The 22,165-nt window shown below is 45.6% G+C and overlaps 1 protein-coding gene across 5 annotated transcripts in view; it reads left to right on the top strand.

Annotated features, from left to right (window-relative positions):
• GRIP2 (glutamate receptor interacting protein 2) overlaps nt 1-22,165 on the top strand; it is a 249,001-nt gene that overhangs the window by 217,567 nt on the left and 9,269 nt on the right. For 4 of the 5 annotated variants that reach the window (XR_004981034.1, XM_036390864.1, XM_036390863.1 and 1 more), the window contains exons 15-21: nt 7,262-7,328; nt 8,122-8,267; nt 8,558-8,702; nt 12,940-13,079; nt 15,232-15,408; nt 18,166-18,319; nt 21,232-21,352. Coding sequence is in view for 4 of the 5 variants with exons in the window: in XM_036390864.1 (XP_036246757.1) it covers nt 7,262-7,328; nt 8,122-8,267; nt 8,558-8,702; nt 12,940-13,079; nt 15,232-15,408; nt 18,166-18,319; nt 21,232-21,352 (950 nt within the window). In the remaining variant the exon portion in view is untranslated. Of the gene's footprint in view, nt 1-7,261; nt 7,329-8,121; nt 8,268-8,557; nt 8,703-12,939; nt 13,080-15,231; nt 15,409-18,165; nt 18,320-19,795; nt 20,825-21,231; nt 21,353-22,165 lie in introns of those variants that run through there. The other variant, XM_036390866.1, reaches the window with a different exon arrangement.

The raw sequence follows: 22,165 nt of genomic DNA, 5'->3' as shown, positions 1-22,165 counted from the left end.
TCAGGAGTGACTGGAACATTGACAGGATGATGCATTTGCACCTAGTGATATTTCTTGTCCCTCTGCTCAGCTTCCCCTATTTGTGCCACAAGGACAATCCTGAGAAATAACAGCACAGTATTTAACATTGGGCTTGGTAGCAGTTAATGTCTGAAGACATCAAAGTGCTTTCTGAAAGCAGCAGGCTGTCTATAATGGCATTTCACTGGTGGGGAGTAGTGCATGGTGGAGACTGTGCTGGGTTCCAACCTGCTGCCCTGCCACTGCCTTGGCATTCCAGCCTCAGGGAGCAATCCAGGATAATGGATCTGGTAGCAAAAGCTGGCTTGAGCAAGGCCCTATTAAGTTTCAAAGTTTAGTTTATGTCTGGGGCTAGAGAGTAAAATGAACTTGGGAGCTGCTGGCAAGAACAGAAGTTTTTATTTGTGAAGTCTTATTTGAACAGGGATCTGCTTCAGATATGCATTTACACTTCAAACATATTTTTATGTTGGAAAGGTTTTCATTTCAAATCTGTTAAAAGGAGTGATTTCACACACTTTTTTGAAATCACTGCTAACAGAAAGGAACTGACCCCTGGGTTTTAAATAGATGCCCATTATTCAACTACAAAGCAGCTTTTTAACACTATAATTGATTTGATCTTTTTGATTGCTGAACATGTTTGTAGGATATTGTTTAAGTAATGCACATGCATAAACCTATATTGCAGTTGTTTCCTGAGTCAAAGCCAAAATTATACTTAAAAATGGAGAAAAACACAGGCATCCAGAAAATGCAGTGGCAAAGATGAAATTCAAGCTTAATCCTAATTTTGTTTTCATATATTAATCTTTATAAACCTATGTCCACATGATCCTTAGCAAATTAGATCATAATTTTTTCACTTTGCCTCTGGCCAGGCAGATAAACATACCAGTTTCAAACATTAAAACCAAAGCAAGCAGCCTTATGTTAAGTACTTCCTGCAAAGACATGATGTGCATGCAGGAGTGTGATGCAAGCAGCAAAAGAAAAGAGGTAAAAATAACCCTTCTCTGTTTTGCTGAGTTCCTTTCCTCTCAGTTCTGCTGACTTGAGTGTTTGTGGAGATCTAGAAACAGCTTTTACAGCTTTCCTTCTGATATGGAAAAGTATATAACTACTGTTTTAAAGGACTTGGTTTGCTGGCCTCTTGCATTTCATTCCTGTTCCCTACTCTGTAAAACTGGAGCAGCTTGAGTAGATGAGAAGGTGAAGGGGTCAGAAGAAGATCCACTGCACTGTCATGGCCACAGAATTGGGTTTATTCATGAACTTTATAGTCTAGCTGCACTACAGAGGTAAGATGAGTTGCTCTCACTGAGTTTTACCTCTTGGCTTCAGCTGGCTTCTCTGAGGTTAATTCCTCTGCCTGGGAAGGTTTGCCTCTGCCTTCTTAAATGGGCAGGAGGTGTTACGACCTCATCAGAGGAGCACTACAGGAATAAATGTGATCAAGTTCTTGCTGTGCTGTGGCTTCCAGAGCTAATTGGGAGATGGACTAGGTAAAGGGTGGGGGGAGAGCAGGATTCTTGATGGATAAATTGGAAGAATTCTTGTAATGGAGCTGGCTGTAGGAGAAGCCATAAATCTGCTGGAAATGCTCATAAAAGGGCTGAAAGGCCGGGAGATTTGTGTATGAGGAGGGCAGATGCTGCTGGTTCTGGGATGAACATGCAGAGAGGGGCTGTACTTGTTCCTGGTGAGGGGCAGATATTTTCAGAGGGCATTTAATCTTTCAGAGATCTCAAGGTTTTCCAGAAAGAGGAGGCTTGGGCTGGATGAGTCTCTAGTTGTGGTCTGAGAGCATGGATGGGTTTCTTCCCCCTGCTCCAACACAGTGTGGCAAAGGGACACAGCAAATCGAGATGCATGGTGGAAATACATGCATTTAGCACTATTTCCCTTTCCATTCCTCAAAGGATGACTACAAAATCCAGGGGCTGAGCCTCTCACTGACAGTGCTTTGAACTCCTGAGGGATCTCTGTGCCCTCAAGCCTCATTTCAGTCTCCTCAATATGCTAAATGACATACACTGAAGCTGCCATGTGCGTGCTGCTCCATGCACTTTGTCCAGAGGTGAAGGGATACAATGCCAGCTAAACTCTCATTTTCTCTGAGAAAGTACCAGTATCTCAGCCTCTGTCCAGAGAGAAGGGCTTTTGCTTGTAGAGCAGCTACTCTGGCTGAAGAGCAGAGCATACTCCTTTCTGCTTCAAGAGCTCTGAAGCTTACCTGTTTGCAGCAACCTCTGGGGCTCAGAATGGTGAGGATGCAAATACTGCTAAACTGAGAGTTTTGACACAGGAATGTGAAGATTTGACCCTTGTTAGCCTGAACAACCCGTCTCCATTAGCAGAACTCATGCCTCAAATGCTCTGATCTTGCTGGCTGCATCCAGTTCTAATGATACAGTGGCACCTTTGAAGGTTTTCTGTAAATCTCCTATAAATTAAAATCTCCAGCAGTGAGAAGCTAATAGTCACGTATTCTCAAATGTTCAATACCTTAGCTCTTAAAATAAGGTATAGATTTGTTATTCCCCTCAGCAAAATGATAGTTGATTACACAAAAGATTACCTTTTGTATTGAGAGTTTGGGATTTTTTTCCTGTCTCAAATACCCTCTCCAAGGGCTGGTGGTGACATTCACTGTAGGGTAGAGATGTGTTGCTGTTGCTGTTTAAAGAGATACTGAAATTGCCATTTATTTTAGATATGCATTAATACTTTATATAGCTTGTTTATCAAATTACCTTTATATATCTTAACAAATCAATTCCTGTGCCCTTGGTGTGAAGCACTGCAGATAAGGAGGAGGCAGTATATCTGCTTGCAGGTGATAAAACTGGAATTTGGGTAGATAGATAACTTCGATTAAGTCGCTTAAGCAGTGTAATCACTGTCCTAGTGAGAAGATGGATCTCTGAGCCAAGCAAATCCAGTTTTGCTGGCTCTGTATCAGCCTGTGCCCTGCCACCAGCGCAGGCGAGCGTGTCTGCAGGTGGGGCAGGCTCAGCAGCCACCTGTCCTGCCCCCTCACTCACACTACAGCTGATTCACTCCAGTGCTTTTATCCTGGTGGGATGTCCTGATCTGGCTTTGCTACCTGGAGGTTGTGAAAGGAAAAGGATCTGTGATGAGGCAGATATCCTGCTGGAGGCACTGATAATTTATGCACCTGCTGCTAAACTTAATGAATGATAGAGGAAAAAGTTGGGTACTGAGGATTTGATTTTCACTGCTGCTCTTTGTAATCAATTCTGATTCACTTTTTTCCTCTTCTCATTCCTTAGCTATCCTGAGATTATTTGGTTTCTGATTTTGTTATTTCCAATTTAAAAATGCTTCTTATTTAAATGCATTCTTATGGCATTATTACAATTTCTTTAATTACACATTGGCAGTGTTGCTTTGGCTTGGTCAATAATGAAGGGCATTTTTAACAGGTTGATGCCTGTGAAATATGTGCTGGTGCTCCTTGGAGGGGAATAATTTACCAGTACAAGTCATTATGCATTCTGTTAAAAACACAAACTGGACATGTGTTCCTGGCCTCGTCATTCATCACAGTGTAAACACTGAGTTAGCCACAATCCCAGCAGAGAGACTGAAAGCAATTTATAAAAAGTAAATAACAGTATTGATCAATTCACCTTTTTATCACTGCCCTGTCACCACTGCCAAGCAGTGTTTTCATTTTGAGTTTCTTCCCCACCACATGCTTCTATCTTTACCAGCTGTTGATTTATGGAACCTTCTCTGGGCCACTGGAGCAGATTTAAACTGTCTTTTTTACTGGTAAATCCACAAAAATTACAAATGGATCTGAAAAAAGGTCTGTTTCCACCTGCAGTGGCTTGCCCTGGCAGATGGAGGCCACAGCCAGGATGCCTGCTGAGAGTGAGCATGGGTTTCTGCACGCCAGCTCCTGCCTCCATCTCTTCCCTTGACTTCCTTTGCTGCCATCTCCATTTCACACACAGGAGAGCAAAACCCAGAGGCAAGGCTGAGTGTCCAAACTGTGTCTTCCTGCAGCAGAGTTCCCAAGACAATGTCCTTTGAAGAGATATAACCGCATTAACAGCAGAAATGAATGGATAAGGAGGCTTTATTCATCTGTGCAAGTGTCTTAATGCCAAAGACCACAACCCTAATAATGATGTACTTTAGGTTGGTGCTGTTTTAATTGCAAGCAAATTGGAAATTGTCTATTCAAAATCTCACCAGGGATTCATCTATCTAATGGCTCTGACCTCTACTGAGCCACCCTTCAGTGACATTGCATTTCTCTCACTGTCAGACAGGCAGTTGTTGCATGGATAAACATTGTCACCCTGTGTGAATGGCCAGGATGGTTAAAAATGTGGGGCTCAGGGGTGCTCAGGGCAACCTGATCCCAGCAGACAGGCAGGAAGCCCATCTGGACACTCTGCTGGGGTGCCAGGAAGGGCTTTGGGGTGCCAAAGGTTAATTAATGGAGTCAGGAACGACAGGTTTTTAGAATGAACAACAAGCCTCTGTTCTGTGCTTTGAGATTTCATTACCTTAACCTTGTATCTTATGCCTCTTGAGAGAACATGGTTATTCATTAAGTCTCTCTAACTTACCCTTCAGATCTGATGGTTTTATAAAGCCTTTGCATTTTGCATTAAGAAATTATGTAATGTGGTGATCCCCCATCCTTGGAAGTGTTCAAGGACAGGTTGGGTGGGGCTTTAAGCAACCTGGTCTGGTGGAAGGTGTCCGTGATCCATGAGCAGAACTACATGACCTTTAAGGTCCCTTCCAATCCAAGTGTTTCTATGACTCTGTGATTAATATTTAGAATGTTTTACATTTACAAAGGCAGCCATTTATTGAAGTTTGAGTTCTCTGTTGATAGGGATAGTTGTATGCAGTTGTATATGGCTCTTCCATTTAACTCAGGTCTCAAGAGAATCTGTTCTGAGAGCAAAACTTCTAAAAAAAGCCTGCAAACAAAACCCAGAATGATTTTTCCTTAAAACTTGCTTTGTTCTCTAATGGATAAAGCACTTGGTTTGTTATCCTTGCTGCTGTCATGGGAAGCTTGTGCTGTGTTCAGTGCTGACACCAACTGTGGAGCTTCAGAAGGACCAGGTCTTGTTCTCTGCTCAGAGGCTGAGTGTGAGCAGGTCCCCCCATGTGTCACAGGACTTGCAGGGCAGATGCTGAGATAAACATAAATTCTGCAGAGCTCGAGGCATGTTGTTGTCTGTGCTTGTCTTCTTGCTGTTTTTTTTTCTCCCCTCCCTCTTTGCTCTCTTGGTGTTCATGGTCTCTGGACATGTTGAGCTGTGGCTTGGTCAGGTTAGGGATGGCCATCCCAGCCCACCACCAGGACAGGTTAGGATCCACCCTAACCCCTTTCTGTCACACTGCCTCTGCTTTGAAACTAGTAAACAAACCTTGCAGTGAAAAGTATTTTTGCTAACCTGGATTGTTTTGACAGAACCAGGCTAGGGAGTGATTAAACATGCAGCAATGCCACCTGACCCAGGGCTTTGGGTGTGCTCACAGGGTCTGCCCCCACTGCTGCTCGGACACCACTCTGTACACTTCTGTTAGCAGCAAATACATGTCCTATACTGAAAAGGAGAACAACAGTAATAATTATCAGAGTGATACATCTCAATCCCTGTGCTGTTAGTCCATGGTGTGTGGCCTTCTCAGTCAGCATGGGGATTTTTGCATTGTTTTTACCTGAACCTCACCCTTATTCCCACTACTCAGCTTTGCTCAGTGTCTCTTGTCCTGACTGCTGTCTGGTCCATGCTGTGGACAGGCTGAATATAGGCATAAGACCTCTGGGAATCTCCACAACATATCTTCCTCCCTTAGATCTGCAGACAGAGCACAACATGAGTGTCCAGTCCAAAATTGTCTGGTATTAGGCTCCAGCAAAACATGGGGAAAAGAATTCCTCCAGGCTCTGAACCATTCAGCAGTCACATTGCTGTGACTATTACAAAATCAGTCACAGTCTGCTTTTTGCTGTCTGACCTCACTGTGGTTCTCAGCCCTGCCACGACTGAGATTGGCTGTCTTTAGTCTCTCTTTAGTACAGAAGGTTTGGTTATTTCTGGGAGAGGATATCCTTAAAGGTGTTGGGTTAGACATATGTTTTCAAATCTCATAAATGAATATAAACAACAGAAAAATCTAGAGCAGAGAGGTTGGTAAACACTTACTATCTCTGACTTTCTGGGTGCTCTTGAACTGCTATTCAGGCAGATGGATCTCTGTGTGTTTGGTGCCACGTGCCTCACAGATATTTTAATCTCTGCCCTGCACCTGATATGTTCAAAGGCTGTGAGTTTCTTTCTTCCCACACAGTTTTTGTGAGAAGCTGAGAAGCTCTGTCAACTTTAAATGAGGCATGCAATTCCCATAGCAAGGCAGGAGGGAAGGATGCAGGGTGGAATGGATGCTCTTTCTTGGTGTATGTTTGGCGTGTGCATGACAAGGAGGTCAGGAGGAGTTTGAGTCATAAATCTCTCTTGGGTATCTCAGGAGAGCAGCAGGTCTTACAGGCAAGTCTGAAAATGTAAATGCTCCCAGAGATGCGTATTCACATTTCGTGGGCTGAAAAAGTTATCAAGGTCATCCAGGAGATAGGAGCTGGAAACCACCCACCCCTTCCAGCTCCAGCACAAACCACCCCTGATTCATATGGTTGTATGATTAAGTGCCCTAGAGAGCTGAACCAGCTGAAAAACTGAGCTTTTTCCCTGGGTTATTTTCCACCTGGAAAATTTCACAGCCCACTTTACTTGAAGAACACAGAAATACTTGTATGGAGTGTGGGGCAGAGCTGGGTGTTCTCCAGGCAGCAGTGCTAATTCTGACTGCAGCCATGGCCTTTGACTCCTTTCTCTTGTGTGTGAAGGGTGGTGAGGGGTGTTCAGCAGTGCTGGGGTTGGCAGTGCCACCTCTTCCTGTTGGACACCTCTTGCTGCTGGACACCACACGTCCTGTCCTTCAGGAGTCCAAAGGAAATTAACCTGGGCAAAGGGCAACCAACAAACTGCAGGGACTTATGTTGGGTTTTTTCCCTTTCTTTCTGAAGAGGCTTTCAGAATTCAACTGTGAAGCATCATTTTGTGATGGGAATATAAATCCCCTTTCCTTATGGCTGCTTCTCGCCATTAACCATCCACCATCCCCATCCCAGACAGCAAACTCACCATCAGGCTTTGTACCATGTGTCTCTTTGCAGCTGCAAGCAGAAAGCTGGGGGATCCTTTGATCATCTCTGACATCAAGAAGGGGAGTGTAGCACACAGGTGAGTGCAGGATTTTCCATCTGTCAAACCCACTGCAAAATGGCCTTCCATGAAGGTCTGCCAGAGAAGTTGAATGTAGCAGTTGGGTCTGGATATTTCCAGAATCCAAGGAGATCTCAGCACTAGAGGTTTTCCTTAGACCACAGTAGGGTTTGCAATAAATCTTATCTGTATTGAAGTGAATAGAGTTGAGATAATGGAGAAGATGACCAGGGCACAGGTTTAGATGTGAGCTGAGTCTCTAGGAGATGGATGTTTAGCATTTAAGAACATGTGGTAAAGGGGTTCATATATCCCAGGAGGTGCTATGGCTCATCAGGTAGTTTGCCATGTCTCAGCTCCTGCTTTGGTGAAGAGAGTGAGTGAATTGTGGGCACTGGTGGAGAACTGTGCAAATAACTCAGGATTTATTGACTTCCCCTCTGTTCCCAAGACCTCATAGCAAGGCATTCAGAGGAATTTAGTGTGTCTGTATTGCTTATTTCTAAGAGTGCTCACACAGGATTTTCCATAAGGGGTAGAAAATCTGTCAGTTAAACACCAGGCATTTTCAGGGTTATAGGTTACCCAGGATATTTAACCTTCCTGGCTGGTTCTGTCTGGATACATGCTCTACACAAATTTCCTCTCTTTAAAATTACAGGTGTCCCAGACTCAGCTCATGGTGTTTTCCAGAAAAGACCAAGGACAGTAAAAAGTTAATATTGTCATTTCCACTGCAGAACTGAATGTGTTGTGGGATCTGAAAGGCAAATGCAAATGTACTCTTAGTTTTCTTTTCCTCTCCATGTAGAACTGGCACCTTGGAGCCGGGAGACAAGCTGCTAGCCATTGATAACATCCGACTCGACAATTGCTCAATGGAGGATGCTGTGCAGATTTTAAGGCAGTGTGAAGACCTGGTCAAATTGAAGATTAGGAAGGATGAAGATAACTCTGGTACAGAAATCCTCATGCAAACTGGTGCCTGTCCACTGTAATGACATTTCCCAATAGGTAGTGCAAACTAACAAAGATAAGGGCTGCTGCTATCCAGTCACCACTTTCCAATTGATTATAGTCTATTTTTGTTATTCTGCCCTTAAGTTATGTCTGGAAGGTTAAAATCTTATTTGGTATGAGTGTCACTGAAGACTTCTTGCTTTTGCTTCTAGAGGTTCCAAGTCTTTCCTATGACTATTTTTATTTGGGAAATAACAAGAATTCAGCATTCCTGTTTTCTCTTTCAGACGAGCAGGAGACAACTGGTGCTATTATCTACACGGTGGAACTGAAGCGATATGGAGGCCCTTTGGGAATAACCATCTCTGGGACAGAGGAACCTTTTGATCCTATTGTCATTTCAGGCTTGACTAAACGAGGGCTGGCAGAGAGGTGAGTTTTGGGGACAGAGCAGTTGAATTGATTTGAGAAGGGGTCTTGAACCATGCCAAGTTTCCTCTGCTGTCATGAACTCTTCTTTGGTGTCTTAGTCTGCTAAGGAGGAAAGGTGCTCTGAAGGTACCAAGTGACATGAAGCAGTGGTGGGAGCTGTGCTGCTGGGGCAATGAGAGAGACACTTGAGGAAAAGTCAGACCCAGTGAGTCAGGTGAATTCTGCAGCCAGGAATACATATTTATTTGCCCCTCTTCCACAGGTGTGCTTCCTGGTCTGGGATTTGCCATGCACACCTTTTGTTAGGAGAGTGCCCAGCCTGCCTACGAAACCACCATAGACTCTGTCCAGGACTCCCCTGTTGCTAAACTGGCTTATGGCCATTGCAGTGGTGTGTCCTGGTGAAACCAGGGATCTCAGGTGTATTCTGACCTGTCCTGGCTTGTTGCTCACTGTGTTACACGTGAGGTATCTCAGTGCAGGTTGGCGTGCCCAAGCATCAGGCATTTATACTGAATAAATGTAGGAACAGATTTACCTTCAGTCACTGGGGAACTTAGTGTGTACCTGGGTCTGAATATATGTGGATGTGTGGGATTTAAAAGATCAGGACATTCCTGAGAGTATAAGTGGAGCTGAGTCATACAATCTATCTTAATTAATCTTTCTATACGGGAGCTGTGACTTGTAAATAGATCATTTCAGCAGCCCTGACTCATGCTTCTCTGAGGGTCTCTTACTTTGTGCTGCTGACAGGCAGAACAGCAACAAAAAAAAAAACCTGAACAAACTGATGTAAAGTGCAAGACCTTGGGGATGTTTGACAGCAGATCTGGCCTTTTGGTTTTTTCTGTTTCAAGACCACGCTCCCTCTTAGCTGGACTGTGAAACAGCTCCCTGTCCTTTACTGCATTGTGTCCCCAGAGCTCTCAGCACACTGCTGTGTATTTCCATTGCTCCCCTTTGGTGCAGAATGCAGAAGGTCTGTGTCACCTGGGGAGGAAGGGGATGGACTTGGTCATTAGTGATTCTTCTCGCTGGGGATTTTATATCACTGCCTGCCACTGTAGGGTTTGATCTTCTTCTCTATAAAATAGTAGCCACAGAGTATCCAAGGCTTTTCTATGTAGCACTTCTGTACTGTACCTGCAACCCAGCATGAGAGAGGTTAAGAAGAGCCAGCTCAAATGCTGTCAGGTGTCAGAAGACAGAATTGTACCTTCGTTGATCTCAGTTCCCTTTGCAATTCCACGGCTGTTCCTCCTTTGAACTCGGACGCACATCGGTGACTGTGCCCAGGAATGCAGCGCGGGCGAGTGCTGCAGTACCACTGAATTTTGATCAGGAGAGAGCAGCCAGTGAGGAATGAAAAGCCTTGTGAGAAGAGTGATGGAGCTGTTCAGCATGCTCACTGTGGCTGAGTAGCAGATAACAGCATGGGGACAGAGCAGCACAGGGATGTCTCTGGGTAACCTTGGCTCCCTGTGGGGAGGCCGAGGAGCACTGGGATGAAGGCTGCTTGTAGGAAAGGTGCATTTTTTTTTCCTGTGAGAGAAGGGGATGAATTGACATTGTCAAGGGAAGAGGGGTGCTCCTAGTGCTATCCTAAATTGTCCCTTTCCTGATGTCTCTACCTTTATCTGTGCCACAGATGCCCTTAGCCAGGCTCTGATTGAAGGATGGGGTCTTGAATCCGAATCCATGCTCGTGTTGGAGCACAGGACATGGTTCAGCAGCACTGACACTGGGACCTGATCCCAGTGTCTGATAACAGGAATCCACAGGCACAAGTGAAAGTCTGCACTGCATTTTGGGCTGCTGGCAGTGGGGGAGGCAGGGTGTCCTCTAGAATCTGTCACATATCTGTCTGTGGATGACTGACTGCCTAAGTCAAAAAGGCTTCAGAGTCAGATGATTTAGGTTTTATCTTGACCTTGAACTTTTTTTTTTCCCTCGTGTCTGATCTTACAGAAACCTACAAAAGCAGCTCAGGCTGTTAATGTGGTATGGAGCTTTGAATCTCTCCCATGTTACTGTCTGTGTCCCCTCCTTGAGTGCCTGCATATAGCTTAAGCCTGTGCCACAAGACTTGTACTTTCCTTCTTCTTGACCAAGGGAGTGTGCTGAACACTGAATTCTGGTTGAGGTGTAATGGTTCTCCAAGAGCAATTTTTGGCTATTGCTGACATTTTAAAGTGCCAGACCAGCCTCCTTTAGTGCCACCTACTCAAGTAGATGGGGGTGGCTGTAGGAGGGTTTGGTCTAGGAGTATCCAGCACCAAGCCATGTTGGCAGGGAGGAAAAGAGATGGTGACCCTACCCATGTGCCATGTTAATCCCTACAACATGCATACAGTCACCTCTTCCCCAGTACTTGCTGAGAAGTTCTAGCAGCCCCTTTTACACCTCTCTGCTTACCTGTTACTCAATTCTGTTCCTGAATGTCCCCTCTGAGCAAGAAGGGACATGCAGGCCATGGCTCCTTGGGCTGTTTTGTGTTCGAGGTGAGTTAAGAACTGTTGGTAGTAATGGAGAGGCACCAGATCACGAGCTGGAAACTGCTTTCTCTGTCAGTCCTGCTCAGCTTCTTTCTGCCTAGCCTCACAGGGGGGCCCTGAGAGGACTGGACTTTGGTTTGCTTTCTCCCCTTTGAAGAAAAATACCTGGCTGAACATGACCTTTCTCTTTAATTGTTTCTGTATTTTTCCCTGCTGAGAGACTTTCACAGTCACTGCAGAGATGTCATGTTGTCAGGGCTGGGTTGGGCTGGTGTCTTGGATGGATGTGTTCCCATGCTGGGTTCAGGGATACAACAGGAAACTCTTGAATGCTGAAGCACTGCAGTGAGAAAAGGATCTTCTGTAAACTGCAAGCAGTTTAGCTTGATTTTTAAAACTACAATAGATGAAACTTTTAGGACAAATCCTCTGGTCCCAGTTTCATCTGTAATTTGTTTGAACACAGAAATGTTTGCTTTCCTGACAGCTTTTCCAGGCTGATTTGGGTGGGACAAGACGGACATCTAGTGGCTGGTGGGACCATCATGGCACTGCTGAGTACCTCAGCAGCAGCAGAAGCCTGAGCAGTCCTGCCTGCTGCTTGGCTGCATTTCCTGCTTTGATGTACTTATACTGGATGTTTCACAGCAATGTGTCTACAGAACTTTGGTGTTTTGGGGAAAGCCAAGCAGCTGTTTTGCCTGCCTTGATATATCAAATTCCAGTTCTGCAGGAGCTGTCTGCAGTCCAGTTTGGAGATGCAGCCTGAGGGAGACAAGTTTCCAAAAATCCAAAAAGGACAAAAAGATATTGCAGTCCAGATTTTTCCTCCTGCCTCCATCACAGAGGTTCCTGATAGCAGAACTCCCACAGTACTTGAGGAGGAGGTTGGTGCTCTTGTGTGATGGCATTTGGGAGCTGGAGTGTGAGTTTGGGAAGCTCAGTCCAGCTCCAGCCTTGGCAGTGGCTGTGGCAGTGGATACCTCCTGCCCTGCCTGCTCCTCCCTGAGCTTCACTGGGAAGAGGTAAAGTGAGCCTGTGTTTGTGAGCAGACAGAGGGGAAGGATGGAGAAGGGGGAGAATTGCCATGACTTGTTAGTTTGCTCATGCCTGTTGCTGAAGCCTGAGGATTTGTCTAGGTGAGAGCAATAGCCAGAGCTGGAATGTGGCTGAGCAATAAAACACAACCTCTTCCTGAGCTGGTGGAGAAAGTCACAGGGGTGTAGCTGAGTAGGTTGAGCTTTAAGCACATCATTAACTGCAGCTGGTTCAGCTCATGCTTGCACACACATGAGCAATTTTGTTGAGCTATTTTGGTTTGGGTTTTTTCCAATAGGTTTCTAGGTTTGTCTCATAATTTCTTTCCATCAGGGTGATCATGTCCTTCAGTTCCATGTTTGATGACTGTGTTGGACTCCACATACTGAAAATGTTTGTGGTTTTAGCCCCGTTGCATTGAAGTGTTTTGTCTCTAAGCTGCTCTGTGTTCCCAGGTCCCAAGGGGCCTGGGATTTGAGGAGGCCATGTGTTCCCATGTGCATTTGTATGTCTGTGCACATGGAAGCTGGGGAGGATCCGGATTCCTGGTATGTGGTGAAGAGGAAGTCGCAGCTATAGAGTGTACCAAGAGGGAACAAAGACATATTTTAAAGCGTTAATTTCTTCCAGCAAGAGCTGAATGTCCTGTCCTCCAGAGGAATTGCTTCTCTGGAGCTCCTGACAGTGCCTTTTCCCTCCAGAACTGGAGCCATCCACGTCGGGGACCGGATCTTGGCGATCAACAACGTGAGCCTGAAGGGCAAACCGCTGAGCGAGGCCATTCACCTGCTGCAGATGGCAGGAGAGACCGTCACCCTCAAGATCAAGAAGCAGACAGAGAGTGAGTTCAGCAGCTGGGCTGGGGAGGGGGAAGGCTCACCCCAGCAGGGACCCTGGGCCATGGAGCAGGCACAGCTGGGGGATTTCTGTCCCGTTGTGGAAGGTGAGATGGGGCAGTGTGGGCATGGGCATGGCTGGGCACTGTGGGAAAACATGTGTGTTTCTTGAAATTCAGACTCACAGATGAAAAAAAGGCAACCCAAAGCCTCTCTGTGGTGATGGGAAGAGATGAAACAGCAGGTTTATTGGCAATAGTAATTTTTTAGTTCAGATTGACACCTTGTACTGTTGTTGCTTCCCTGACTGTGTTGGTATTTCCTACAGAAATGAAGAAGTTACTTTTAGAAGTATAAGAATATGGGATTTTAAAAAAAATATAACCCTGCTAAATGAACAAGGAGACTCGAGTTGGTAGAATCCATGAATTTCCCACATGCCCCCAATCTTTAATTTAACTTTTTGAAAACAATTGACAATAAATCTGTTACACTTCTTTTCTTGGCTTGGGGTTCTAAGATCATCTTTCAAAGCATCTAACTTCATTCTAGGGATCCCCTTGTGTTTCCCTGCCAAGTTCCCTGTGACTTTGAAGGTGTTGTTGACATAGTATAAAAAAATCAGAAGCATACTTAGTACTGGCGAGTCACTGTTTTTTTTCATTCCAGTCTCTCCCACCCCCAGTATTTTCCTTTTTTTTGGTGCCATGCTTCTGCAGTCTGTAGGTTTGGCTGGACTTACCCAGCCAATGGCCCACAGTGCTGTGGGAATTAGAAGAAATCAAGAGATAAACATTTCTAAGCAAGCATAGCCTGTCCTGCATCTGAAAAAGTGGCATCACTCTTAAATATAGAACCTCTATAGACCTCAAAGCAGTTTGCAGATATGTGGCAATGCACCTGTTTTACAAATGGATGAAGACTGGGCAGGGAGTAGGCATGTAGCAAATAGAGATAGAACTGGGGAATTGATTCCTCTTCAAGAAGCCCCAGTGTCTTCCCCTGTAGCCAGATATCTTGGGCTTTGGTCTGAAATGCTCTTTTCTCCCCCTGCTAACACTTAGCATTGTCACAGACACTTGGTGAAATAATTGACATGCAAGTGCCTGTTGGAAACTCATTAATCATTCTGAGAATGAAGCAGGTGTAATTGAAATTTCAAGGTAATCTTGAGTTAATCATGGTGAGCAATCTTCTGAAGGCTTGGAAAATAGGGACTTTCAGGACACCAGGCTTTGTTTGTTAAAATAATCTGTCCTCATTGACAAATGCAGACTTTCAGAGGGCATTTTATCCCTCAGGTCAGAGATCCAGGGTGTGGGTGGCTAACAAGATTGCTAATCAACAAGGACTTTAAAATATTCAGTACAAAGAAGTGCTTGTGCTGAGAAACCATTCTTTGCATAACTTTTGCCTGGAAGGAAATTTGATATAATGATAATAAGAGCCTGTTAGTACTAAAATAATGAAAGGGAAGGTCTGAGCTTCATCATTCACATTCAGGTCCCATTTTCCAATCACTGATCAGGGGAAATTCTGCCTCAAAACACCACACCCAGGAATTCCACTGTTGTCACATGTGTGGGAGACTCTGGAAAGGTGGTGATCAGCTTTGAGTTCTGAGGTTGTACAGTCGTGGAAGAGGGCTGTAGCTTCAGCAGTGGTGGTTGTCATTGGAGTCTAATTAAAACATCTGTTTGTAGCCAAGTTTGCAGCCAGCACCTGCCCTGGTGCTGCTCTGAGTATAAAGGAGGCCCTCTGAGTCCAGAGAGGCTACAGGGTATTGCTTGCAGGAGCCAACACTTCTCTGGGCAAGGCTGTTTGGAGGAAGCTTCCGAATGTACAGGAAGATGTGCTTGTGAATTGAGATTAGGTCCCAACTCTCTCATATGTGGTAATCCTCAAATCCCCGTGGCTGCTCCTTGTATTCCATGTGCTAAAAACTCAGAAAGGCATTTTTTTTCTTGATTTAGCTTGAGATAAGAGTAATGCATTAAATCCTTTCAGCTTCATTGCACATGCCTTTCTCAAGTACTTTTGAAGAGCTAAAGAGGTACTTTAAAGACTTTCAGCACCTGGGCTTGCTCCCATGTCAGCATCTGCTTTTCCTTGGGGCTTGCTCTTCGTGCCTGCTAAAGCAGGATGTTCTGGTTGCAGAATCCTACCCCAAGAAGTCGGGGAGCATAAGTGAAGTGAGTGACCCAGAAGATGAGCTGACAGACTCCCAGAAAACTAGCAAGCTGTCTGAGATATACTCCACCACAATTCCAAGTGTGGACAATACTGTGGAGTCCTGGGATGGCTCTGCCATTGATGCTGGGTATGGAAGCCAAGGTAAGCCAGGGTTTTGTTTTCTTAGGGGTCTCTGCTCTGTCTGGGTCTTGTCTCTGAACAGGAGCCAAAGCCTGTGGCCTGACCACATTTATACAGCCTATTGCTTCCAGAAAGGAACAAAATACATTTTAGAATGCACTCAAGTGGTGCTTTGAGTTGGTGTATCTGTTTAGGCTTTTATTGGCACATTTGTTCTGGTTTATATGGCATCATACTGTTCTCATCATTTTCAAAACCATTACAGCACTTTATAACTTGCATAATCAGAGACAGTATTCACTGGCCATATGTTTTACAGAGTATTTGGTCCATAGCTTACTTTTATTTCTCCAGAGAGGCCTTGTAGGACATAATAATCCTCTTCAGGATGTTTTAAAATCCACTAGAATGTCTTGTGACTAGAAGCACTTGCTCAACAAAATAATTAAGGTAATACTACAAGAAACTATCTCTCTCTAGTGAGTGATCAGATGAACACATGTCTTCAAGGTCAGGTTTATTCAGCTGTAGCTTCTAGCAGATGTGAAACTGGAGTAGAGGATACTCTATGGGAATATATTTTTACTTGGAGAAAAGCCCTGGAAAATAGTTATACCAGTTCAGATTTAGTGATGTAAGCTAGCATTGGCCTGTGTTGAAACAAACCAAAATCCTGAATCAACGCACAACAGGAAACTGGTGGAAAGGCTCCTGACCAGAGCAGAATGTGAAACCAGGGAGGGATGCTGCAGAGTGCTGCTGCAAAGTGTGAATGTGCTGGGCTCACTGCACTCTGGCCAAGTTCAAAGGACAGCATGGCCCAGGTGTCTCTTTCCCCATCCCTGTGTCTTCCTTCAGCCTCTCTTCATCTGAAGTCTTAATTAGGGAGCCCAGTTGGGACTGGAGGCTTCATTAAGGAGGAATCCCCTGGCCTTCATAATGCTGCAATCCTTCTCCATCTAATTGAATGTTAACACAAGTTGGACACTGGGAAGTGATTGCTTTGCCGGTAAATTGAGAACAAGTAATTGAGCACAGCACCCCAGGGAGCCGGGCTGGTGCCAAGCTGCCCAAGATCCACACACTGCAACTTTGCTTCAGGGGCTCTCTTGTCTTCCCTGCTAATTGCATTTGGCTGCATGGTGGGGCAGTGGTGCTGGTTGGGAAGGGGGTGCTGGAAGGTAGGGAGGACAGATGGTTGCCCATGGGATGGCACAGAAGGCAGGGTGCAGGGAAACCTGGGAATCAAAGAGCCTGGAGATTGGGGGTTGCACCCCAAATGGAGAACTACAGATCAGGCTCTGCAGCCTTGTAGGCTTTTAGGTTCATCCACAGCAGTAGGAGATTGCTCAGGGAAGAATTTTGGCAGGGAAGCTGTGCTGGGCCTGGTGGGAACATGCCACCAGGTGGCTCTGAATCCCAGGGATCCCACCCTTCTCTCTGGAAGGAGGAGGTGAATCTATAATGATTCCAAGTGACTGCTCTGGACACGTGCCCCAGTGCCCAGCCCAGATCTGCTGCCCACCCTCTGCAGGGACCTGCATCCAGGGACCTTGTCCTGCTCTGGCAGGCAGTGAGTGCTTCCCACTGCTGTAAGATGTTGGCAAGCAGTTTTCCTGGGGCTTTGTGCAGAGAAGTCTAACCTTTAAAAACACACAGAGGAAACAATCAGTTGAATGAAATAACAGGCCTTGGCATTTTCAGAGAAAGCATTGGCATTGTCTTTGGGTATTTCCAGTGCTCTTAGCAGTTTAGGACGTCAAGTCTCCCTTAATTACTTGTTTCTCCATTACTTCTTCCTGTTTGCTTGGCACAGTGTGTGATGGGAGCATATGGTGCTTCTTGGAAAGGCTCTGAGGATTTCTCTGAAACACTGAATGGGCAGTAGGAGGTGGGCAGGGGACTCGGGAGATTTATTTCTACTGCAGATGGCACTGACACTGCTGAGGAATGGTCTGTTTTGGAAGTTTTCTGTTTAGGCATCTTCTCATGAGACTTGAGGATCTTGTGACTTGGTAGTGATGGATTTTCATCTCTGGAGTAAGACACTGCAGTATGGAAAAGTCCATGGGGGCAGATGTAGTGAAACTTAGTCTGATTTCATACTAACAGTCTGTATTGATCTCCTGTCAAATGTGATATAGATGAGCCTCCTCTGCTCTCAAGCCAGCAGAGCTTTTCATCCTGTTCCTTGCCTTTCACACACACGTCCCTGAAGCAGCTTCCTGTACCTGCACCAGCTGACCCCAAAGACATGGGAATTCTGAGAGAACTGGCTGGCAGCTTTTAGGATAAGAGCTGATTTTTCCTCATTACCACCACTGAGGGAAGCTTGTCAGGATCTTCCCTTTGCCCTTTGAAGAACTTGTTGTATTTAAAGGTGACTGATTCAACTACATAATTTCTGCTGGGTTCAGTGTGGAAACAGGAGCTATTAACCACAGCTGGCACTGGCTGGAGGCAGGATCTGCATCTGTGAGTATGTGTACTCCCAGGTCTGTGGATCCCAGACCCACACCATAAAACTACTGAGAAGCAGGGGAGAATAGGAGAAATGGGGCATCCCATGTCAACATCCTGAGAAGCTGCTTTGGTTAAAGCCAGAAGAGACTGGAAGAACTGCTTTTGGATGACTGAGATGGAAAGTGTACAGTTCATGTGATCTCCCTTTTGGGATCTAGGGAAGGAGGCTCTCCTGGCTCTGCATGTCCTACTCCATTTGGGGTTTCTGATCGGGTATTGCCCTCTCTCTTCCTCCACTCCTTCTGGCTTCCCTAGGTACCTACATACCCCAGGCTGCTGGCATAGCCCTCCATCCACACGAGTGGAGACACAGCAGGCAGAAGAGCAGCACCCCTCCAGCAGACCCCAGGAAAAGCTACCCCTACATGGATGGAAGCTTCAGTGAAGATGACTGGGACAAGCCCAGCAGGTACGGAGAGGTGGGAGGAGGCAGGGAGGTGTTTGGAGTGTCAAGGCACAGGGACAAGGGGGGCATGGGAATGTCATGGAGTGGCCAGTAATGTCCCACTTGGCATCAGGCAGCTGTGGGGAAGGATGCTGGTGGTGTACCAGCTGTGTTGGGCCACCTCCCCATTGCCAGGTTACCCTGAGTGTAGCTGTGTGACAGCTCTGCCATGGCCAGGTGACATTTGTGTCTGGAGTTAGGGTGGTCTCAGCTGCATGGACCACAGGTTCCTACCATGTTTCTTACTCCTGCCATGTGAAGGCTGCAGTATTTTTGTACCTTAGGTGTAATAAATAGATATGGTCAGGGCTGTCCCTGTATGTGTTGGCCAGGCTTTTTTGAGTAAGGTTGCAGCTTCACACCAGCTCAGTGCCACAAAGCAAAAGAGGCCAACCAAACTCTTGGAGGACCAGTGTGAGGTTGCATACCCTTGTTAAAATCTACCAAAACTGTGGCTGGATTCTCTCTCCATCACACTTTGGCCCTTCCATCACCTCAAACAAAGCTACACTCAGTGAACATGGTCAAATTAATTCCCCAGCTCAGCTCAGCATGGGCAAAATGCTGTGACACCTCCTGAGGCCAGGGAGGCAGCTGCAGCTGCCCTGTGCTTTGGGTGGAAATCCTGCTGGATCTGCCTTGGCCACAGGCTGCCCCTCACTGAGCCACACATAATGGAAAAGCCCCATTGCTTCAAAACTTCCCTCCCCTCAACATCCTCCAGAGTCCCCACAGTTGTGTGTGTTGTGTTGTTACTGTCGGTTCTTTTTTCTCCTATTTTTTTTCCTTAACTTTTGTTTGTCCAAACAAAACCCTTAGAACATCTCATGGCCATTTCCACCTATTTAAAGATGATCAAGCTGGCAGGAAGGCTGGCAGCGCTGGAGACTTTGTTCTTGTTTTGCCTCTCAGCAAGAGCCAGCTCACAGAGGTCACTGCTCCCTCCCGGCAAGGCTGCTGGCAGCTGGAGTTGGCAAATCTGAGCCCTCGAAACCCCCGTGTCCCTAATGAGGACTCCAAGCCCTGATGTCAAAGTGCAAGTGAGATGGTTCATGCTGCTGAGCCCTCTTTATTAAAGAGAAAAACAAACCCTGACAGCCTTTAGCCTGGAAGAACCTGCTGACCCAGTGATGTGGGAGCCCATTCCGATTCATCTGTGTCCTGGATGTGTTTGTGTATTGCTGCTCTGAGAGGCAAGACTGGTAACTAGAAGGGACATTTGCCTCTTAGGGAACCTGGGAGAACAGGAAGGAAATGAGTAAGGGGAAAAAATAAAAAAATTCCTTTTTGGGGGAAATTTTGGTTTGTTTTTATAAAGTCTTGCTGGGTGTTTATTTGACCTTTCTGCCTGGCATAAAGGCTACTGTCCTTTAAAAGCTGATGAAAGATAGGGGGTGAATTTAAAATACAATAAGCCATGTCATGTACTGCTCTCTTCAGGAAGTCCATGATCCCACAAGGAGCAAAAGGGTGTGTGAGTGAGTTTCTGCCTGCTACAGACTCCCATTTAAACCAGTGGATCAAAGGGAAAGTGTGTGCTAAAGACTTTGCAGTCGTTAAACATCTGGATAAAGAAAAAGAAAAAGGGGTCATTATATATTTAATGGAGGCCAAGCTCTCTGTGACAGGTACTCAAGTAAAATGTTTTGACTTTCCTGAGTGGCTCTGGTGAATGAGTGTCCCTTCCTGTCTGTGGAGCTGAAGACCATTAAACCATGCAAGATACTACCACATGGTGCAGAGCTGGAGCATCATCACTGCAGCTCCTTATAAGATATGTATAAGATGCACTAGGGCTGCTCCAATATCACTGTCCCCTTGGGGCTCTTCCCATGGCTCATCAGTGGGTTTATCATGATCTTGATTTAACACCACAGAGAGTTTCCTTCAAGAGGCTTCTGTTAAACAGAGCACTTGTGGTCTGAGTTTTGCAGTCTGGTGTTCAGTAAGCAGTGTCCAGCATCACCTGCTTTTTTTGTTCAGAGGATTTCACCATGTTTAATTGCTGTTTGATTTAGAGATATGAGAATTGACCCTGGCTTGTGGTCAGAGATAAAAAGTGCTGCAGCTGCCAAGGTGGGGAGTTGCAGAACCCCCAGCACACAGTGGTCACGTTAACATGTGTTTGTACCAGCTTGAGAGAGGTTCTCTCTAACCTTACTCTCTGTTGTAGACAGAACTGGTGGCAAACTTTACACAGCTGTAAGTGCCAAGACTGCTATACAGCAAAAAAAAGAGAGACCTCCTGAAAGTAGCAGCTCAGTTCCCTGGCCATCCCAAAGCAAATGAAACTCGGTTTGTATGGGTTGTACATGACACTGTTGATACTGCTGGCTGTAGTGTGCGTTTGCTTGTCCAGCCCAGGGCAGTCATTTTTATATACATCTTTGCATTATTTACTCTCATAGAGACCTAATGTATTTATCATTTTCTCACCATGTCTGTTACCCTCTGTGTTTTTCTCTCTCTTCTCAGGTGTTCTGTGTCTCAGATCTGAGCTCTATCCCATCAGCCTTTGTACTAACAATCTCTGAGGCTCCTGGTTTACCCATAATGCATCCTTTTTTCTTTCACTTCTCTATTTCACCAAAAGGTCTTCCTAAACCTACAATCTTCCTACAGGCGCTTTTTAATTTACCCTTTGAACTTTGACATTACTACACCAACTTAATGCTTCCTTTGAAGGACACTTGCCCCGTTAGTAAATGCATGGAGGTCTCGTATGTGGACTCTTGTTTGAAAAGTTCATATTGTTTGCTTTTGTATATGAAGATTCTTCAAGTCTGCTTTTACTGGTGAGACACTTGCTGTAGCCTTGCAGCTTTCACCCTGCTGCAGAAGAGTGCTGACAATATTTGGTTCCTACGTTACAACAGATACCCCAACCGCCAAAATGGCCTTGAGACCACTCATGAGGACAATTTTTGGCGTGTTTTTGGAGAAGCTTTGGAGGATTTGGAAACATGCGGCCAGTCTGAACTTTTGAGGGAGATTGAGGTAAATCACTTTCTGAATTTGTTGCTGATGTGACTGTTTTGCTATTTCCATAAATGTTAGACCATTTCCCCAGATGTTACTTGCCCATAACATCCCTGAACTGCCAGCGGTGTGAATTGGGTTTAATTCCTGCCAGGCCTTGTGCTAATGGGTAACTCTGCCTCATTAGATATCTGCTTGTGTGTGCTCTTTCCCTGAGCCCATGTCTTGCCTGCCAGGAACTCCATGCCCTTTTCACAAACCGTTGCTGGCCAATAATCTTTGCATGACTGTTGGCAAGCCTTCCCTATCCAGTGGTAAACCCTCTGCTTGGAAAGATATTGTCTGTCCAAAGCACTTGAAGGCCAAGCAAGAGGAGCCTCACAGACCCCCACTGGGACTGAAGCTTGGCTTGCTTCAAGTGCCGACAGACACTCGTACCTTGCATTCAGCTGTCACTCTGCCGGAAACCGTTTCAGTGAAATAGGTGATTGGAAGCTTTTCAGCCAGCCTTCCCCATGGAAAAATCTGAGAAAGTAATTGCTTCCTGCAGAAATAAAGGTGTTTCCTCTCTTCACAAACCACTTTCTCTTTTCTTTATCCAAAATGCTTTGGAGGTCATGTTATTGTGTCCGGTTATAGGATGAGGAGCCTGGATTTCTAAGTCATGGGATGCAAATAAAGGGCCCCCTTGAGACTGTGAGCAGCAGGAAGCAAACCTGCCTGGCAGGATGGGGCCTGTGCTGCTCCCTTCCCTAGTTCAGCTCCCACAGCCTGAACAAAGGAGGAGGACCCCATAAGACCATCTCTCCCTGTGCCCTCCAGGTGCAGAGG

Source organism: Molothrus ater, chromosome 11, assembly GCF_012460135.2.
Source record: "Molothrus ater isolate BHLD 08-10-18 breed brown headed cowbird chromosome 11, BPBGC_Mater_1.1, whole genome shotgun sequence".
Classification (NCBI taxonomy): domain Eukaryota; kingdom Metazoa; phylum Chordata; class Aves; order Passeriformes; family Icteridae; genus Molothrus; species Molothrus ater.
This window is presented reverse-complemented; position numbering and strand designations above follow the sequence as displayed.